The sequence below is a fragment of the Ochotona curzoniae genome, unplaced genomic scaffold, assembly GCF_017591425.1.
Source record: "Ochotona curzoniae isolate NIBS_2020 unplaced genomic scaffold, NIBS_Ocur_1.0 patch49, whole genome shotgun sequence".
Lineage (NCBI taxonomy): Eukaryota > Metazoa > Chordata > Mammalia > Lagomorpha > Ochotonidae > Ochotona > Ochotona curzoniae.
The window spans coordinates 246,727-268,202 of record NW_024467027.1 but is presented as its reverse complement, the minus strand read 5'-3'; the positions used below and the strand labels follow the sequence as shown (position 1 = coordinate 268,202).

Genomic DNA, 21,476 nt, shown 5'->3' with positions numbered 1-21,476 from the left:
GGGAGTCCCTGAAGAAGCTTTGGGACCTGCTGCACACGCTCCAGTTTGACCTTGAAAACACTGAGCTGTGTATTCCATGCATGTAATTTGTTAGTCATGGGACTACTTGCATATCCAAGCAAATCATATCCCGGTTATTACTGTGTTTCTAAGGTGAGATGCAATTTACTTTTTGACAGTGGATCAATATAATTGACAATATTTGCCAATGGCTTAATGCATGGAATTTTGCGAAATATTGATATTGCTTCAAAAATTGAAGCTAAGGGGTAAAGAGTTCAAAGGATTTTTTTTTTAATTTATTTGAAAGACAGAGTTGCAGAGACAGGAGAGACACAGAGAGAGGTTCACTCAGCTGATTTGCTCCCCAACTGGCCACAATGGCTGAAGCTGAGCTGGTCCAAAGCCAGGAGCCAGGAGCTTCTTCCAGGTCCCTGACATGGGTGCAGGGGCCCAAGGCCTTGAGCCATCCTCTGCTGCCTCCCCAGGCTGTTAGCAGGGACCTGGATCTGAAGTAGAGAAGCCAGTACTCCACGCAGCACTCATGGGATGCTGGCGCCGCAGGCGGAAGTTCAACTTGCTATGCTAAAGTGCTGGACGCAGATCAAAGAATTTTTACCTGGAAACAGATTGTTCTCTGTAAAATCATAGTCTTGAAGGTCAGCCTTCCCCTGTGGATGGATGGGATTACTGAAAACTGCTGTTGCCACTGGAGGTCAGTTCCTCACCCTAGTCTTCACCTACAGGGGCTGTGGTCCCCGTTCCTGGCTGCACACCGCAGTCCCAGCCCGGCTTCTCCTATTGCGGAACAGCAGTTTTAAATTGCCAAAATGAATTGGAGTGGCAAAATGGTCTTTGGTAGAAAAAAAGCAAACCTCAGGCAACAGAAAACATGCAGTTGAGAAAACAGGGCTGTGTCTGCAGGCTGACTGCAAGGCGCTCGAGGGAAGCTTTGAGGGTGAGGGGAGATTCTGTATCTTCATTTCGGTAGTGGCCGTGTGGCTGAAAACGTGTGTGAAAACTCATCATATTGCGTCCCGCCACATGTCAACTCCAGCTGTTTTTAAAAGAGGCTTGTAAGTCTTGGGTGAGAAGCCATCTGAATCTCTTTCTCCTTTGCTGCTAAAACACAGATGATTCACAAGCTGACAGCGCGAGCTCTGATCAGAGACTATGAAGACGGCATTCTCCATGAAAACGAGACAAATCATGAGGTTCGGTCTTTTCCTTGTAGAAACCAGTATGCCTTGTTCTTGCTCAGTCTTAATGAGTTTACCCAAGGAGGCGGAAGGTAAGGACAGTTGCGTGGAGAACAGAACCAGGAACCAGGGAGCTTGTAGCACTGCATCTGAGACATCCATGCAGGGAGTGTGGGTGCCCGGGGACTCCTGGTGTTTTCCCGGGAACTCTGAGATGGTTTACCCTGCAGAGAGGGGTGACATGGGGCTCAGAGACTATACAGCAGTGCCTGCATGGGAGGCCATCTCGGCTCCTGTGCTCGTGCTGTTGGTATTCCCAGCCTAGTGTGAAGGCAAGAACAGGGCTGTGAAAGACCTGCCCGAGGCACCCAGCACTCTCTCCTCGCTGTGAAGGGCCCTGGCCGAAGCTCTCAGCCATCCAGCTCAGCCTGACTGTCCAGCTGGTCACCCAGAGACTGTTCGTGTGAATGAAGTGAGCATGTTGGTATTCCATGCAATCCCAAGATGGTGCCAGATATCAGGCTGGCCAGGGGCCCTAACAGGCATGGCAGATGCTCACTGGTCTCCTGAGCATTCTTGGATCAGTGTTGTGTTCACAGCCCTTTGAACTCTGAAGGCAACTCACCAGGTCCAGCCTGGGACCATCCTCAACAGCCAGCCAGCCCCTTGAGTTCCTCTGTGGACTGAGGGCTCTGGCCACTGGTGGGCACTCTTTGTAAAGTCCAGGAACTCCTCTTCCTGTGGCAGAACCAAGTCAGCTGACCCTGTGTTGCAGGCATCTTACCTGAGAATCCTGGACAGGACCCTGGACCTAGAATTCAGATTGAAATACTCACTATAAGTCAGGAAAATACCTGTTTACGTCATTTAATGATCCTCTGAGCGTGCACAGCTAATAGATGCCAATAAAACAGGTCATGCTTTCTTTTTTTTTTTTCCTCCCCTAGATGAAGAAGCAAACTTTGAAATCTGTCATCATTAAGCTCAGCAAAGAAAATTCTCTTATAACGCAATTTACCAGCTTTGTGGCAGTTGAGAAAAGGGTATGTGTGCTTACTGATGTTTCTATGTTATGGAAGCTACTCTCGCTCTGTGTTTCAAAGGGCTGTGTTTCAAAGGGGGGAAGACCAGCAGGACTCAGAAGGGTCTCCCATCCATGGTGGTCTGCACCAAGATTTCTGATGAACCTCCCTAAAAGTGTATATTGTTTTTAATGCTATTAATAGCTGCAGATGTAAATTTAAAGTATTCTATCATTTGGTTGCATGTTTGGCACTTCCGACCTTTTGTTAATCCAACACCCTCAAAAAATAGATCAAGCCTAGTTCCCTGTCCCTTCCCAGAGGCCCTCTTCTCTTCCTTAGTTCACAGAAAAATCCATGGAAAGCACTCAGCACAGCTCTCGGCAGCACCCCTCAACCAAGGAGGCTTGTCTGTGCACCTTTGCTTGAACTCATGGCCCAGGACCCAAGACCCAAGTTTACAGAGAGACGCAGTGCGAATCCAACACCCACAAGGCTATAGAACATGCGATAATCGCTAATTTGCGAATGTCTTTTTTGATTGTAACCCAATTTTGAGTCCATGTAGGACGGTGATGGGGCACCTTTTCCTAATATACCAAACATCTCAACACTCATTGCCGAAGAAGATGTCGACTTCCTGCCTTACATGAGCTGGGAGGAGAAGCAGCCAAGTCCCAGGGCAGCACAGGTAAGCCCTTGTCACCCCGTCAGGAGACGTGAGCTTTCATATTCCCATTCCACGGTTGCAACAGCGTGCTGTCTCCTGCCCCTGCCGGTTGCTCCCCTTATGATGGAAAATGCAGCTTTGTAAAAACATTGCCGCATTCCTGAGCAGCCACGACACATCAGTGTAGCTACAAAGCACAGAAATGGAGCAACTGCAACGATGCTTCGGTCGTGGAGCGATATGCTGCCATACAGGTAACTAGTCAATCAGATAACAGGAGAGCACTTCCGGAAGTTTATCAAGGGCTTGGGGTTTGATGCAGCGGTTAAGACGCCATTCCGGATGCTCACAGCCCATTGTCAGAGGGTCTGTGTTGCAGCCTAGCTCCACTCCCAATCTCCCAAACTTCTTCCTGATGAGCAGCCGGACAGGTAGCAGGTGGTGGCTGAGGTTCTTCGGACAACCAGACTGAGTTCTGGGTTTTGGGTTCCGACCTGGGCCAGGCTGCTGTGGCAGGCATTTGGAGACTAAGCCAGTGGGCTAGAAAAATATTTCTCTGTCTCTGCTTGTCTGTCTCTCTCCCTCCGTGTTCTCAGCCTTCCAAATGAATTAATGCATGAGTAAATAACAGTTCTTTAAAGTTTATAGAAAGTGAAATTTAAGGGCCTGGCACAATAGCCTAGTTGCTAAAGTCCTTGCCTTGCACCCAACCATTGTAGCCAATGGGGAGTTAACCAGCAATAGAAGATCTTTCTCTCTATATCTCTGCCTTTTCAATAAAAATAAACACTTTTAAATGGAATTGAAGTTTATTTCTATGCAAACCATTTTGCAATCCATACAGTGTTTCATAATGTACATTCTATATGAACTTTTTGCAAACCTCCTCTATACATGGATTTCAAAATCATTTGCACCAAAATAATCTTTTGATTCTGTTTTGCATAAACTTTTTAAAGTGCCATTGCACATTTCATGTGATTGACTGGATGCTAATTGTTCTTCAATTTGTCTTGACAATTTTAATGGGCTCTGACCAAATTGCCTTGTCTCAGATCATAGTAACAGACAGCAGCAATGTAACAAGTGAGGCTGTCGGGGCAGGCGTCAGTGCAGTGGCCATCCCTCTGTCTGCCCAGGCCTCCTCCCGCAGCCTTGGCTCAACTCCTGGCCCTTCCTGCTCAGGTGCACTGTGTGAGGCAGCAGCTGATGGCACTGGACTTGGGTCCCCGCCACCCATACAATAGACCGGGACTGGGTTCTGGGTCCCTGACTTCGGCCTGTCCCAGCCCTGGCTATTGCGTGCAATTGGGACATGAACCAGCATTTGGAAGATTTCTTATATTTTTTTTCTCTCTCTCTCCCCATTCAAATACAATGAAAATGAGTAAATGAATAAATATTTTTAAAAGAGAGGCTGCTACTCTGTCCTCTGCTTACCCCATCGTATAATTTGATTTTTTTTTTAATGGAGGGGTTGGGGTGGGCATGTGACGTGTCAGTTATTTCACTGCTTGGGATGCCTGCAGCCCAGATCAGAGGCTAGAGGTTGACTCAGCTTTGCTTCTTGTCTAGCTTCCTGCTAATATACATCTGAGAGACTACAGGCAGTGACGCAAGTGCTTGGACCCTTGCGCCCCACGGGAGAGACTCAAACTGAATCCTGGGGCCCCTGGCTTTGACGTGGCTCAGCCCGAGATGGGGCGGGTATTTGGGGAGTGAACCAAGTCATGAAAGGTCTCACTGCCTTTCAAATTAAATAAAAGATACACGCTAAAAGAATCTTTGTAAATGTGAGAGACAGAAGTAGAGAGTTCTCTCTCAGCTGCCCACTAAGGTGGTGCTCATCCAGAGCCTGGAGGCAGGAACCTGGAGCCAGGAGCCTGGAGGCAGGAGCTGGGAGCCTGGAGGCAGGAGCCGGGAGCCTGGAGGTAGGAGCCTGGAGCCAGAAGCCTAAAACCAGGAGCCTGGAGCCAGGAGCCTGGAGGCAGGAACCAGGAGCCAAGAGCCTGGAGCCAGGAGCCTGGAGGCAGGAACCTGGAGCCGGGAGCCTGGAGCCAGAAGCCTGAAACCAGGAGCCTGGAGCCTGGAGCCTGGAGCCAGGAGCCAGGAGCCAGGAGCCAGGAGCTGGGAGCCAGGAACCAGGAGCCAGGAGCCGGGAGCCTGGAGCCAGAAGCCTGAAATCAGGAGCCTGGAGCATGGAGCCTGGAGCCTGGAGCCAGGAGCTGGGAGCCAGGAGCTGGGAGGCGGGAACCAGGAGCCAGGAACCTGGAGCCGGGAGGCAGGAGCCAGGAGCCAGGAGCCAGGAGCCTGGAGCCTGGAGCCTGGAGCCTAGTCTCCCATGTGACTGTCAGGAAAACAATTGCTTGAGCCACCATCACTGTTCCCAGGAGCTGGCAATGGGAATTGAACCCAAGCACTCTGGTTGGGAATCATAGATAAGCACTCATCACCTTCCCCCAACTACCAAATGTTGATCCTTGAAAATTTGATATACATTGGAGACATTTTCATTTTTACTTCTTTCTTAAATGAAAGGGAATGTGTCTCATATTCTTAAGAGCCTATGTATCACTTTCTCTTTTTTAAGATAGTAATTATCTTAAAATTATCTTAATTGTAATATAATCACAATTATTATAATTATAACAATCATCTAATTAGATTTATTTGTTTAATTGAAAGGCAAAGTTACAGAAGAAGCAGAAGGCCAGAGAGGTCATTCATTTGCTGATGAACTCCACAAGTGACTGCCAATTCAGGGGGCAAGTCAGACAGAGTCAGGAGCTCAGAACTCCAACACGGTGACAGGACCCAAGCACTAGGGGCTGTCATATGCTGCACTCCCAGGCGTATTAGCAGGGTACTGGATTGGAGGTGGAGCAGCTGGGACTTAAACCAGAGCCCCTATGGGATGGGAGAGTTGCAGACAGCACCTTAGCCTACTGTACCACAAACCACTCCAATTTTTTTTAAAAAAAAAGTCCTTTTCTGTATATTCTCTGTTCATGTCATTATCTTCCTTTAAAATTGAGATACTAGTAGTCATCTTGTTTGCTGCAATGATGGACTTAGTATATGGAGTTGATAATTGTACACATGGACTAATGAGTGATGGTCAATAGCCAAAGTTTACAGATATTTTTTCAGATTTATTATTATTTTTTTAATCAGAAAGTCAGAAGGAGAGACAGAGAGAAGAATCTTCTGTCTGCTAGTCCACTCCCCAAGAGGCTGCAACTGATCTGCAGCTGATCTGCAGTCAGAAGCCAGGAGCTTCTTCTGGGTATCTCATACAGGTGCAGGGTCCCAAAACTTTGGGCCATTCTCTACTGCTTTCCCAGGCCCAAAACAGAGAGCCAGGATACAAACTGACACCCGTGTGGGATCCTGGAACATGCAAGGCAAGACCTTGAGCCACTAGGCTACCAAGGTAGGGACCAGCATCAGACTTTTTTTTTTTATGATAATGTTTACATAGTTGATCAGAGTGGGAAGGGTCAAGGATCAGGGGAAAGTGGGTGAGACCATTGTTTACACATTTTTTTTTCTCCTCCATGTACCTGATGGGGATATAAAAGGAGAGAAGCCACACCCAGCCTCCCAACCTCCTCAGCACCCGGGGATGGGGAACAGCCACCCACCTGATGTCATCCCAGGGTCCTCTTGGTAGAGAGCATTTTCGGAGAGTGGTTCCGATAGTTCTGAGATGCTGTTGATAGAGTTGTTCCAAAGATGAGGAAATCCTTCCAAGGTCAGTTGGCTGCCGTAATCCCCATTCACCCAGAAACTTGCTGTCAAGCTTCGCTGGGGTAGTTGATCAGTTTGTTCTGCCTTGCTTTATCTGCAGACCATTGGGTGCTGCGGCCAAGCCCAACCCTGCCCACCACAGGCTCGGCCCTTAGGGACCACAGGGTGCCTGCAGCCCTGCCAGTCAATAACCCTCACTGACTCAGCACCCCAGCTCTAGTTCCGGTGCCTGCCGGCATGTGCAGTGGACCGATCCGGTCTATCCCATTCAGATCTCATTGGCCATTGACGCATAACTCAACCAATCCGCTCCATCCTAGTGTCAGAGAGAGGCATAAGGGAAGATGGTTTGAGACAGAATGTAATTTACATATCAGCAACTAGAGGGAGTTGACTTGAGCCTATGAGGGTTCCCACCCCTCCACCTGAAGCAGCTATGCCTGAGGTTTAGGGAATTTCCGGCCTGTGAATTTCCATATCAACTGATCGCACAGGTTCTCCGCAGGATCGCAGCTACAACCCTACACCTGCAAAGCTTCCCCACGTCCTCTCTCGTCTTCCTACGTCTCCTTATTTGTTTTAGAAAAGTTTGCCATGGAAAAACGAGTCCCTTATGAGTTATGAAAATAGTTCCCAATTCCCATGTGTATTTTAATATTGTTTCCTCTTCTCACACAGATCTTCCTAATATTTATTTTATTTGAGGGACAGAACAAGAGAGAGAAAAAGAATGCTCCATCCACTGGTTCGCTTTCTAAAAGGCCACCACAGTAGGTCTGGACCAGAGCAAAGTCAGGAGCCAAGGGGTCTCCCATGCAGGCGGCAGAGGCCTGGGTTTGGGACCATTTTTTGATGCTTTCCAAAGCAGAGAACCAGATCAGAAATAGAGTGGCCAGGAGTCTTCCAAGCACTCTTGATATGGCGTGTTGTCGCAAGCTGCATTTAATCCACCTGGCCACAGTGCTGTGCCCGGTCATTGGATATGTTATGCAACTAAGACTTTATTTTGTTTTGCATTTGTTGTTGTTGTTATCCTGCTAAGAATTGGGACCCCGCACCCACTGAAGGACCCAAAAAACTCTAGGCTCCTGGCTTTGTCTAGCCCAGCCCTGGTCACCACAGCCATTTGAGGAATGAATCATCAGATGCAAGGTTCTCGCTTTCTCTATAATTCTTTCAAGTAAATACATTTTTTAAGATTTTTATTTTTCTTAGAAAGTCAAATTTACAGAGAGAGGAGGACAGACAGAGAGAAAGGCCTTGCATCTGCTGGTTCACTCCCCAAGTAGCCTCAACGGCTGGGATAAAAACTGGCGTCTGTATGGGATCCTGCTACATGCAAGGTGAGGACTTTAGCCACGAGGCTACCGCACTGGGCCCACGATGTTACATTTTTAAATGGTTCGTTTTACCATGGACCAGAGAGACCTGAATTGCGTATTATCCCACCTGACTCCTCTCTGGTAAACACTTGCTCCATCCTCTGCTGCTTTCCCAGGCCATTAGCAGGGAGCAGGATTGAAGTGGCTCAGCCAGGACCCAAACCGGTGCCCATATGGAATGCCAGTGCTCCAAGGCAGAAGCTTAGTCTGATATACCAGTTCACCAGCCCTGAAACTACTCCTTGGAAAAATTCTTTTTTTTTTTTTTAAATTGAATTTGAAACGCAGAAAGACCATCTCCCAACCTCTGGATTATAACCTAAATGAATGCAATAGCTGGGCTGGGCCAGACCAACGCCTGGTGCTCCCTTCATCCAGGACTCCCTTGGGGTGACAAAGACCCGAGTGCTGGAGGACCCATCTGTGGGTTCCCAGCACTGTGGGGAATTCGACATAAAACACGGCAGCAACCTCATTTCTTGTCTCAAAGCAAAGACTTTTCCTGTGGACAGCTCTAGTATGCAAGGCAGGATTTATTTAGGAAAGAATGAAAGAAAAGCTCAGGGGGTTCTTTCCTTGGCTTAATATAGAAGTAGGAAGCCAGAACTGGTTGCAGGCAGAGAAGTTTGATTGGTGAAGGGACCAGGTACATGGAAAGAAGAGGGAAGAGGAACGAGCCCCCTGAGAGATAGACAGCCAGGAGCTGGGGTGTCCCTGGCGAGGAGAGAGGGAGAGACACACACCAGGGGGTGAGGAAGGGTCTTGGGGGTTTTAAGGGTTCCCTGAGCCCTCTCTATTGGCTGGGAACCTAGAGGTAAAAGGTTCCCCATTGGTGGTCTCTCTTTTTTTTTTTTTTAAGATTTATTTATTTTTATTACAAAGTCAGATATACAGAGAGGAGGAGAGACAGAGAGGAAGATCTTCAGTCCAATGATTCACTCCCCAAGTGAGCACAACGGCCAGTGCTGCGCCAATCCAAAGCCAGGAGCCTAGAGCCTCTTCCAGGTCTCCCACACGGGTGCAGGGTCCCAAGGCTTTGGGCCGTCCTCGACTGCTTTCCCAGGCCACAGGCAGGGAGCTGGATGGGAAGTGGAGCTGCCGGGATTATAACCAGTGCCCATATGGGATCCTGGGCGTGTTCAGGGAAAGGACTTTAGCTGCTAGGCCACGCCACCGGGCCCTGGTCTCTTAACCAGCGAGGAAATGGGTGGGCAATGCTTGTGCCACCCACTTGAAGGTGTGGCCAAGATTTCAACAATGTGGCACCTTGTTCTGGACCAAAGGCCATGGGAAGGGTGGGACTGGTGGCTTCCTCCTCCCATTCTGATAATGCTGAGAAAGGGGGATTGATGCATCCATTCTGTCCCTTTGTTCTCCCTGCGAGGGGAGAAAGTGCTCTTGGAAGGGGAAGAAACGGGGAGCAGCACGATTTTATTATTTGTTAACTTTTTATTTTGAACGATTTTATTTTAAAAGCTAACTTCACCAGGGCCAGAGACCCTAGCTGCCTCCCACCCTCCGACCCCTCACACGGCAGGAAGCTGGGTTGGAAGCGGAGCAAGGCTCCAACCCAGGCATCTCAGGCAGCATTTTAACCACTGGGCCCAGTGCTTGTCCCTACTTGTCTTTTGAAAACAGCTCTTTTAGCTAAAATCTGAGGCTAATTATTTCCACACTGTCTCAAAGACCTGTTGTCAGTATCAAACTGGATTTAGCTTGGATGTTCTTTTCCCAAGAACATTCTTTCCATTTGGATTCAGGCAATATTAGCAACAGCATCCTCATCCCATTTTGGCTTTACGTGTTTCTCATACTCTGGAGCAAAAATATTCATTTGTTTTCAATCTTCGGAAGTTTCTTTTCCTTTCCTTTCTTATTAATATTTCCAGAAAACGGAGGAAAAGACTGGCAGCGTGTATTTTGATTAGCTCATTTTCAGACTCATTTACACACCGTGATTCTATTCAATGCAACCTCTGGGTTGGGTCACCTCTGTCCTCACTTTCTCCGTGCGAAGTGGGGGTGCACCCGGCTCTGAGGGGAGACCATAGCCCGGTCTCTGGAGGTGATGGCTGCTGGCACTTCCTTGCAGGGCTCAGCAGCCTTCCCTGCCTCGTGTTGGATGCAGAAGCTCTCGGGTGCTTTTCTCAGCGCTCCTGTCCTCGCATGCACGTGACGATTCTGGGACTGAGCCCTCTCTTGGGAGGAGTGTTGATCTTCTTTATGTTGTTTTTATCTGCAGGATCTTTCTTCAGCATCCCCTGCAGAGGACGCAGTGCAGGTGGAATATTCTGCTCTGTTTGATGTTGATGACGGTCTCACACTCGGTGCATGTCGCTATGAACGTCCCGCATTCGATGAATGTCGCTCTTATCTTTGCACACTCGAAGAATGTGAAGAAATGGAAATGCCATTGGGTTTAGGACATACGATTTTTGCTACTGAAGAGGACAGTGTGACGTATTTCGGAGAAGCCACGCCACCACCAGAAGTGATTGCCAATAGCTTTCCTCTGCCTGCCGATGCCGGAGCCGCCGTCTCCCTCACCTGCCCTCCTCCACCCCGTAGCCCAGCACCCATCCGTCCTCCCCCACCACTACCTGGGGGCATTCCTTTCTCTGCTTCTCTCACCTTCCTTACTCCATCCCTTAGCCCAGCACCCATCTCTCCTCCTGCACCACTACGTGAGGTCATTCCTTCCTCTGCTGCTCTCATCGCCCCTCGTCGTCTGTCCCGTAGCCCAGCACCCATCCCTCCTCCCCCACCACTATCTGAGGTCATTCCTTCCTCTGCTTTTCCCACCTTCCCTCCTCGACCCCCTAGCCCAGCTTTCATGCCGCTTTCCCCAGCACTACCTGGGGCCTTTAGTTCTTTTGCTTCCTGCCAAACAAAATTAAGCCTTGCTAGCAACGACCAAGAGATGGGGTCTCATCCCAGCCAGTTGCCCCAGGTCCTCACAGCAGGGACCTCTTGGGACACGCTTGGGGCTGAATTCTCAGCTCTACCTGCACCCCAGCCAGGGCTGAGCTTTAGCTCCGTTGGTGTCCTTTGTCAGAAGGCTCCCTGCCTGTCTCCTCCCAGATCCTCTACCACTGGTCCCAGCATAGCCTACCAATCCCATGATTCCACGGCTAATGTGAAGTTGAGTTCAAGAAGCTTCTTTCAAAGGCAACCTCTCAGGGATACCCTTGGCAATGCTCCTGCCAGATTAAAGTCAGCTAAAGTCAGATTAGGTTCTGCTGTGCAGTTCAAACGCGGTGCTCTCTTGAGTTTTGAGGATTCCGTCGAAGTAGATGGTTCCCAGCAAAGTGATCAGCTTCCAAGCGAGATGTTAATGCAGCCGGATTCAGCTGTCAAAGACAGTAACTTGCCAATGGCTCCATACAGTGCAATCAAAGGAAGCAAAAGGAAAACCCAGCCTTTTAAGGCCGCAGGAGGAGGGCAGGCCGTGGACAGTCATCGGAGCTGGATGGGTGCTGTGACCTGCAGGAAGCTCTTCAGTCTACAAACCAAGGTACCCGTCTGCCCTGTAAATGCATGGTCTCTTTGTCCCTTGGCTGAAACGTGCCCGCCGCTCACCTTAGCTGGTCATTGGAAGTGTCGGTGCCAGTCAGTACTAAAATAAGGGACGCATGCCAGGCGGTGAGGCACACTGCAGTCTTCCTCAAGAGAATTTTCCTCCCCACAAATGCCAAAACCCAAAGCAGCTAGCTGATAGAAGCGATGTGTTTGACACTGAGTGGCACTTGCCCCTTAGGCATTGAACCAGCTCCTTGTTTTGGTGCATTGTAATATTCCTCAGCCGACAGCGGCCCTGAACAGGTCACAAGGAATAACCTTCACATCGTAGCTGCTAAAATTGATGGAACTGCAATTCGTATGCAATTCCTGGTGGGAAGTAAAACCTGCATGCTGAAAGGCTTCTCTGGGCATGTTTTCCCAAGCGATTTGGGAATAGAGCTTCTATTCCCCCGTAACATCGACGTCCTAGAGCTTATCATTCCATTGTCTAAGAAACATCCATCTTGCCCTTGTAACTGCCCTGGTGGAACTTGGTTTAATGAAGTAGAAGGGACTGTGCGGAGCCCAAGATCGTAAGGATGAGTCCTGGGTTCCCAGCCCCAGCACTCCATAGTGACCTGAGCCTGTCTCCTCTTCCACATGATGGGGAGAAGGGTTTACAGGTTAAGGCAGGAAGGTCCTAACTGCCCAGCTGTCCTGTGCGAGCCTGGAGAGGAAAGCCACAGAGCAGCTGTGCCCCTGGCAGAGAGGGCGGGCCCTGCCACCAAGCTGCCGGGACCTCAGGCCTGCTTCAACCACCTGTGCTGTGTGACCAAGTCGCTCCTCCTCTCGCTGTCTCTCTGTCCTCGTCGGCAGATGTCACTGCTCCCTGTGTTAGTTCCCGCAGAGCCTAGGGGCTGTCCCCTTCGAAGTTAGGATCTGGGCCATGTCTAGATGCTGCATTCTCACATGCCCTGCACAACGTAGGCAAGGCGGGCACAGGGAAGGTGGAAGAGCAGCTTTAATGTAACTCCTTGGTATTTGGAGAGAAAAAAAGCTCTTCATCAGATTTCAGACTACCTAATGTTGAACCAAATGAATCAAGCAGGTGACCAGAGTATGTCATTAACAGTACTGCTTCATGCACTTAAAAACTCAGGCAGCAGGCTTTATCATGTCCAGTGCTAAGAAACCAGGAGGAAATTTCTAGAAGCGACAGATAAATTCATGGTATTGGTTGCAGTCATGGGGTGGTTCACAGCCATAAACATGTCCAAACACAACAGGTTTATATGTCAGTCATACCTCAGAAAAGAAGCTTTTAAAAGAAGAAATTATGCCATTTAGAAGTTTGAAAAACCTTGTGAGAGATTTAGAATGTTTCTAGACTTGTACATGTAGCCGCTTAGCATCTTGTGACACTGGGATTCCAGACTCTAGTGCTGTTGTACGGGGGCTTGGATACCTAGGTACTAAAACATTTACAAAGCTCGTAATGACTGAAATTCAGATAAATGGAAGCTTGTGTACCACTTTACCCCTTTTGTCACAACATTTCCGTGATGGAACTTCATTTTGTTTCTTAATTTCTTAGGATGGCTTCTGGAAACTTACACCCGAGCTAGGAGTTATGCTAAACGTTAAAGTGAATGCCTTATGCGGCTTCCTTGAGCAAAAAGGCATTGGCTCATTAGGTAAGTCTCATTTTTTTCCATTCACTGACGTTAAAATAGTCGTTGCATCTTCCATTCACTCATGGGTATGTTCCTAAAAACTAGTGAATTAACAGAGCAATTAAAAATGTTGTATACGAGTGGGATTATATTTGTTAAATATCAATGGAGACAGGAGATTAGTTGCCAGTCGTATGTTCCCCAGTAATTCTGGTGTCATACACGTCAGATTGCTGCCACGAGCAGTGCTAACTGCTGTAAAAACAGCACACAAGGCTTAGTAACTCCATGCCATCCAACGTCACTTGCCGGATCAGTTACTGGTCAGCAGGGAGGTTCCTCGTGTAGAACCCAGGCTGCTTCCACACTGTGGTTCTGCCACACACATCATGTGGCTTGCAAGTTCACCTGGCGAAAGCAACCAAGAAAGAAGATTTCATTCGCATCATCCGCAGACTAGACAACAGGAAGCAAACGTGGCAAGAACCAGTCACGGGCCCTACCAAGAGAGGAAGAGGAGAAGAAATTAATTCACTTTCTCCAGTTTTGTACTCAGGAAGAGAGAAGAACTTTTTTTTTTTAAAGATTTATTTTATTTTTATTGGAAAGGCAGATATACAGAGAGGAGAGACAGGAAGATCTTCCGTCCGATGATTCACTCCCCAAGTGACCGCAACGGCCAGTGCTGCGCCAATCCAAAACCAGGAGCCTCCTCTGGGTCTCCCACGCGGGTGCAGGGTCCCAAAGCTTTGGGCCGTCCTCGACTGCTTTCCCAGGCCACAGGCAGGGAGCTGGAAGGGAAGCAGGGCTGCTGGGATTAGAACCGGCGCCCATATGGGATCCCTGGCGTGCAAGGCAAGGACCTTAACCACTGCACCATCGCGCCGGGCCCGAGAGAAGAGCTTTGATAAGCATAGATCTGGCCTCTGCTGGAACAGTTCTGTGTGTCAGGACCACAGAGGGGTGGAATGAGGAAATCCTGGGCATCTTAAGCCAGCCCGTGGTAGAGCTGATCTTGTGGTGTGAGAGGTTAACCCTCCAGCTGCAACACTGGAATTCCATATTGGGGCCAGTTAAGCCTTGGCTGTTCCTCTTGCAATGCAGTTCCCTGCTGATGCACCTGAGAAATCAGTGGAGGACCAGCCAGTGCTTGAGCCCCTGCATCCTCCTGGCCCACTGCCTGAATGCCTGCCACAGCCTGGGCCCAGCCATGCCAAAGCCACGCAGCCTGGTACTCAGTCTGTCTCCCACGTGGGTGGAACCCAAGTACTTGAGTTACCACCTGCAGCCTGCCGGGTGAGCAACAACAGGAAGTTGGGAGCAGAGGCAAAGCTCTGACGTGGGGTGGGAGCAGCCTAACCGCTGTGTCAAATCCCTACCTCAAGACTGAGTTTTTCAAAAGTAGGCATCGTGACATAATGATTCAGTGTTCACGAAGGAGGGGGGAGCAGCAGTATCTACCTGCACGTTGCTTCTGAAAGGTCAGGATGCTCAGATCCCCAGGTGAGTTAGCAGGTGCCTAGACTTTCTGACCTGCCTTGGGCTAACAGGAATGATGGCAGCTGGCGCGAGGAGAGGGTGCTGATTTGAACAGCGATGGAAGAACATATTACCTCTCTGCAAATAACAGCTATGAACTACAGACAAAACACTTAAAGCCCACTCGTTGAGATGCAGCCAGAAGCAGGCAGGAACCGGGAGGGGACTCAGTGCTAAAGGGGAAGGAAGTGAAGTAGGCTGGTTGCACACCACCCAGCCCTCGCCCGGCCCGTGAGACCGTCTCACGAGGCACCTGGGCTACAGCCTGCATGGCACGAGGATGGAGGGTCAGAGGTCAAGCTGGGAAGTTAGTAAGTGTGAAAACCCTGAAAAGAGGAGGGTGTCAGCGTCCAATGGTTAAGCTAACCATGTGGGACAGAGTACGAAGCATCCAGCTCCTCTCACATTGAGCTCTCTGCCAGTGCAGCTGGCAACAAAAAATGGCCCCAAGTACTTGGGTTTCTGTGACCCACCTGGGAGACCCAGATGGAGTGTCCAGCTCCTGGTTTCAGCCTGGCCCAGCCCTGGCTTTTGTGAGCATTTGGGAAGTAAGCCAGCAGATGGAAGAGCTCCTCTCTGTTTTTTCTCATGCTGCCTTTTGCTGGGGTCCGTGCAGTGGGTGTGGATGACACAAGGGTGTGAAGAGAACAGCTCCCCTGTGTGGCAAGGCCCGGGGGAGCTTCCAGCTGTTAGGCAAGGCCCAGCGGAAGTCTCTCTGACCACCTTGATGCTGTTTCACCCCCTGGCTGCATGGACACTCAAGCACCCCACTAAGAATTCTGTATTCTATTGAGGCATTGTTGTTTGCCCCTGTGAGACAGTTTTTGCAGGTTTTTGCAACCGATGTGAGCTTGAGAGTTAATGTCGCTGGGGCCCGGCGCGGTGGCGCAAGTGGTTAAGTCCTCGCCTTGCACGCCCGGGATCCCATACGGGCGCCGGTTCTAATCCCGGCAGCCCCGCTTCCCTTCCAGCTCCCTGCCTGTGGCCTGGGAAAGCAGCAGAGGACGGCCCAAAGCTTTGGGAACCTGCACCCGCGTGGGAGACCCGGAAGAGGCTCCTGGCTTCGGATCGGCATAGTATCGACCCGTTGCGGCTCACTTGGGGAGTGAATCATCGGATGGAAGATCTTCCTCTCTGTATCTCCTCTCTGTATATCCACCTTTCCAATAAAAAATAATAAAAATAAATCTTTAAAAAAAAAAAGAGTTAATGTCGCTGATAATGTCTTGGTGAGTGGGCCTTTGACAATTTACACACAGGAGCACAATTAAGCCCATGCCATTTCTGGACACCTTATTGTGTGCTAACTATTGCCTCAGAACCTGGCCCAGACATACAGCACACCCTCTGGGAAGGGGCTTGATATATATGTCTTAAATACTAATGCAAGTGATGGGAGTGAGAGCTGAAACTGCTATGGCAATAAATATAGTTATTGTTATCTCAAAGGCTAGCTTGTCTTTGCAATTTTTAGGAGTGTAGGAAATATAATTGTTTTAGCTGCTTTTATAATTTTTAGCTAGAGGAATTAAGGATGCTTTTATTAAAGAAAAATGCTTTTGATTATTGCTTTATTGTTTATGGGGTTGTAGGAGTCTATAGTTGTAGGGGGATTTAACATTTGAAGTTTCTGTTTTAGATTTTAGGTTTTTCCCTTGTAACCTATTTTCCCATTAAATGATGGGTAAATTGTAGAAATAGAAATGTGGTAGGAATGTACTACTGATTAGCAGGTAATCGCATGTCCTTGGCCTTGGAGTCCTGGCTGTTGCTCCATGGCTACTACTGAAGAATGAATAATGGCTTGCTTTGAAGAATATGAATACAGTATTTTGCAGAATTATCTTTAGGGGCACCTGCTTAGCCCTGAAGTGCAGACGGAATGACCAAATGTCTGTACATGCCCCCTTAGTCTTGAAGTAAAAAATAGAACAATTAGTTGCTTGTGCAGAAGCTTGAGAGGGGTTTTGAGTAAATAAAAAGGACAGTTTTTTCTTGAGCTGTGGTGAGAATGCACCAAGTGTCTGTGTCTGTGTCTTTCCTTATTGCCGACTCCACGCACCCTTCCCGAGCTCCGAACTCGGCTGGAGCTGGATTCCGGCAGACTTTCAGATAAATAAATCTGGAGGAAGAAAAAGCCGTAAAAGGAGAAGGCCATAGTGCAGGGGGCTCTGAGATGCACCTGAATCTACCCCCGCACTCCCTCAGCTCCTGGACTGTCTCTGTCCTTAATGTGCACATTGGCAGGCTGTGAGGGAAGGAAGCCGGAGAGAAAGAACAGCTGGGAAGGCCAGAGCTGGACCTTCAAGTTACAGCAACCTAGACATGCTGTCCTGGACTTGTTTCTGCACTCTTGAAAAGATCATGAAGACCTTTTCTCTCCGAGAGAAAACTTCCAGCTGCTAGGTTACTCCCCAGGTGGCTGTAACAAGGCAGGACTAGGTTAGGCTGAAACCTGGAGCTGCGACTCAGTGCGCAGGTGTCCTGCATGGATGCAGAGACCCAAGTGCCTGCTGCTGATGGCAGTACTCCTTAATCAAGAACCACACCACACAAAACAAAAGAAACAAATGAACAGGAACTATACCACGGGACAAAAGGAAATGCCAAAATAGGCCTACCCTAATAAAACAAAAAGCTTCACACGGGACAAAAGTGGATGGCAAATCCAGGGTGTCTGGATGCTATATCATGCAATATACAATACAGAGTGGAAGGGATTTGGGGTTTTTTTCTCTCTTTTTTTGCATTTTACTTAAAAAGCAGGGTGATGGCAAGAAAGGCACCCTGGCCATAGATTGTGGGCATCTTCTTAAAAAGACTTGTGTGGCTTTTGATTTTGATTGTTTTTGTGTTTATTTCAAAGAGAGAAATGTCTTCCATCTGCTGGCTCGCTCCTCAAATGCCGGCAGCAGCTGGGGCTGGGCCAGGCTGGCATCAGGAGGCAGGAACTCCATCCGGGTCACTCACTGGGGTGGCACCTGAGCCCCTAGCCACTGCTCCTCAGGGTCTATATTAGAGAAACCTGGCATTGGCAGAAGAGCTGGGGTTTGAACCTTAGACTTGAACAAGATGGGATGCTATGGTGTCCCAATCAGGTCTTTTTTTTTTTTTTTAAGATCTATTTATTTTTATTGCAAAGTGAAATATACAGAGAGGAGGAGAGACAGAGAGGAAGATCTTTCGTCTGATGACTCACTCCCCAAGTAAGCTCAACGGCCGATGCTATGCTGATCCAAAGCCAGGATCCAGGAACTTCTTCCGGGTCTCCCACATGGGTGCAGGGTCCCAAGGCTTTGTGCCATCCCCAACTGCTTTCCCAGGCCACAAGCAGGGAGCTGGATGGGAAGTGGAGCTGCCGGGATTAGAACCGGTGCCCATATGGGATCCCGGGCGTTCAAGGAGAGGACTTTAGCCATTAGGCCACGGCGCCAGGCCCCCAACCAGGTCTTAACCCACACTGACACCTGAGTGTCTTTCATCTAATTTCACGCCCCTCTGGATGTTGAAGGTGGCAGAGAAGGGATACTCAGACATGCGACTATGATAGGCACAGCTCCATCATCCTCGTTTTTAATTTTAAATAGTAACTTAAATGAGGTAATTTAAATTGAATAGGAAGCTAATTAGGTACCTTGAAGTGTGTTTACAAATGTTAGGATCTGGCTTAATAATAATAGCATATTCTTTCACGGTCGTTGGGCACCATTTGAGATGTAGCGTTTCCAGCAGCCTTGACGAATTCCTTGCCTTTCAGGTGTCAGTGGAAGAGAAAACCTCCTGAACCTGATTGCCACGTTGTTGGTCCTGCAGTTTTTTTGCACCATGTTGGAACATGAGGGAATCGTTGTCAAGTCCTGGAGGACGTTGGATGCATCTTCCACCTCCAGGTAGCTTTTGTCACACCAAGAAGCACCTGACCTGTACAGTCCGCATTTTGTCAATAAGCCTTGTAAAGGAAATTTGGGGAGCACCTTACCCAGTCTCCTGCAGCAGGCAGGGCTGACCCAGTTTTCTTGCCAAAGGCCACTAAGGAAACAGGTCCTGAGAGTCTCCCTGTGTCTTGCACTGCAGCCCCAGTCTCCCGGCTCCTGGTTAGCACCTCTTCGTAACAGTGCGTTCATCCTGCCTGCCTTTCAGAGATCCTCAACATGAACAGTTGCAGGGCCTGGGGCAACCCACATTCCGTAGGTCTGAGTATTTGGCAGTTATCAAGCAGACTAGCAAACGACTAAGTAAATGTGTCTGCTCTCCTGCCTCGACAGCTGCAACTTCATAGTCGCCTGCGGGCGCCAGGGTCACACTGAATCCTTGTTTGACCACTGGCGATCTTGGAGTGCCCACTTACATACCCCACGTCACCCACCAAAAGCCCAAGCGTACCCCACACATCGGGTGACCCTGCAGACCTAGTGATGTGTTAGCCCAGTTCAAACTCGGGAGGACAAGCCGGGAGGACCCTGCAAGTAGTCTCAGGACCGTCTGGTCAGGGAATGCTGTGGCTCCAAGGTCTCCAGGGAGGCTATGGGCTGTTTGAGAGCCTTTTTTAAGGGTTCTATGTGGGCACAGTCTCTTTTCCCTGCAGACTCTGACCCCATGGCAAGATGAATTTCCCCTTCAGCCACACACACACACACACACACACACACACACACACACACACACTTCTTCAAAATACTGCTACCCCCTTGTTTGTATGTGATTTGCTAATGTTCTTTTAAAGACCTGGTAAGCAGAAAACAAACAGAAAAACATTACCTGTTGATAGAGGGAGAGACTACGATAGATAAGTTCCTTGTAATGGATGATGTTTTGCTGGTTTTATCCAAAGATGTATGCTTATGCATTTAATTTATGGGAAAGTCAGAAATCAAAATTACAGAGAGAGGCACTCTCCCATTTGCTGTTGTATTCCCCAAATGGCCACAATGGCCACAGCTGGGCTGGGCCAACATCAGGAGCCGGGAGCTTCATTCGGGCCTCATGTGGGTGCCATGAGCCGGAACACCCGGTTTGTCTTCTGCTGATTTCCCCAATGCCTGAGCAGGGAGTTGGCCTCCAAGCGCAACAGCCAGGTCGTACATTTTTTATTTATTGGAAAGTCAGATATACAGAGAGGAAGAGAGACAGAGAGGAGGAGAGACAGAGAGGAAGATCTTCCGTCCGATGATTCACTCCCCAAGTGAGCGCAACAGCCGATGCTATGCCAATCTGAAGCCAGGATCCAGGAACCTCTTCCGGGAATCCCACACGGGTGCAGGGTCCCAAGGCTTTGGGCCGTCCTCAACTGCTTTCCCAGGCCACAAGCAGGGAGCTGGATGGGAAGTGGAGCTGCCGGGATTAGAACCAGCACCCATATGGGATCCCGGCACGTTCAAGGCGAGGACTTTAGCTGCTAGGCCACGCCACCGGGCCAGGTCCTACATTTTTTTAAGGAGGCATTTACTACGTAAATGGCAGAGATGGCTGAAGCTGAGCCACGGTCAAACCCAGCAGTCAGGAGCCTATAACGGGTCACGTGTGTGTGTGTGTGTGTGTGTGTGTGTGTGTGTGTGTGTGTGTGAATTTTTGGCAGAATTATTTTGTCTAATAAAATATTGTAGAATTGGTATCACATCACATTTCACACAGTCATCCTGTGAAATTGATGGACATTTTTTTTTTTTTAAAACTAGGAAACTCCTTTGGAGATATACTGAGAAAATAAAGAAAGCAAATGAATGGGTGAAAAGAATGGAAGGACAATATTCGTCCATCTGCCAGCGGCTTGAACTGGGCAAAGACTGGGACTCGGCCACCAAGCAGCTCCTGGGGATCGAGCCGGGTGACCCAGCCTCTCCGCTCCATAGAGCTCTTAGCCAAAGCCAAGGCTGAAGCCGGTGCCACTGTGTTTTCATTCTTTTCCATGCGTCTGTATGCAAAATAATCATATGCAATTGAGAGCTTATAATTAGTCTTACATGATTTTATTCAGCATAGCAATCAGAATGGATCATTTGAATCAATTAGCAAGAAAGAATAAAATGAAAAAATGCTGTGTCAGCTTCTTTTTCCCTCTGTGTCTGGTTTTTTGTATTTTTGTTTTTTGTTTGTTTGTTTGCTTTGTTTTTGAGATGAACTTATTTTTATGGGAAAGTCAGATACTCATAGGAGGACAGACAAAATGGAAACCCTTCTGTCTGTTGATTCATTCCTCAGGCGGCCGTGATAGCTGCAGCTGAGCCAATCTGAAACCAGGAACCAGGAGCCTCTTCCAAGTCTCCACGCAGGTCCAGGGTCCCAAGGCTTTGGGCCGTCTTCTACCGCCTTCCCAGGCCACAAGCAGGGAGCTGGATGGGAAGCGGGTCGCAGGGACACAAACTGGTGCCCATGGCAAGGAAATAAGGACTAGGCTACCACGCCTGATTGCCCTTTATTGGGAAATACATGTGGGTAATGCTGGGTTCAGTTCCTGCCCGCGTCCTGGGGGCTCATGGAGACAGACCTAGCCGGACTGATGGATCAGGCAGGAAGGAAGTGACGAATGCCTTCTGGATTTAACCCTAACCTAACCCTTCACATCCCTTCATCCACTTCCGGCTACTTAGAGAAAGAAGCCGGGGGTCCCAGCAACGCTTTCAGTCTGGCTGTGGCCAATACATCTTCTCACCAGCTCCAGGGCTACCGACAGGTTCTGCAATCATCTTCCGGAAGCTTTCTCATTTCGCACTTGAATTCTGTGCACTGCTTGGGGGTTCATC

At 48.9% G+C, this 21,476-nt stretch overlaps 1 protein-coding gene across 1 annotated transcript in view; it reads left to right on the top strand.

Annotated features, from left to right (window-relative positions):
• LOC121168081 (protein mono-ADP-ribosyltransferase PARP4-like) overlaps window positions 1-20,760 on the top strand; it is a 74,940-nt gene extending 54,180 nt beyond the window's left edge. The window contains exons 28-35 of the mRNA XM_040997849.1: window positions 1,134-1,214; window positions 2,147-2,242; window positions 2,790-2,912; window positions 10,266-10,712; window positions 10,800-11,537; window positions 13,119-13,218; window positions 18,494-18,626; window positions 20,412-20,760. Coding sequence (XP_040853783.1) covers window positions 1,134-1,214; window positions 2,147-2,242; window positions 2,790-2,912; window positions 10,266-10,712; window positions 10,800-11,537; window positions 13,119-13,218; window positions 18,494-18,626; window positions 20,412-20,610 — 1,917 coding nt within the window. The 3' untranslated portion in view covers window positions 20,611-20,760. The remainder of the gene's footprint in view (window positions 1-1,133; window positions 1,215-2,146; window positions 2,243-2,789; window positions 2,913-10,265; window positions 10,713-10,799; window positions 11,538-13,118; window positions 13,219-18,493; window positions 18,627-20,411) is intronic.
• The last annotated feature ends 716 nt before the right edge of the window (window positions 20,761-21,476 follow it).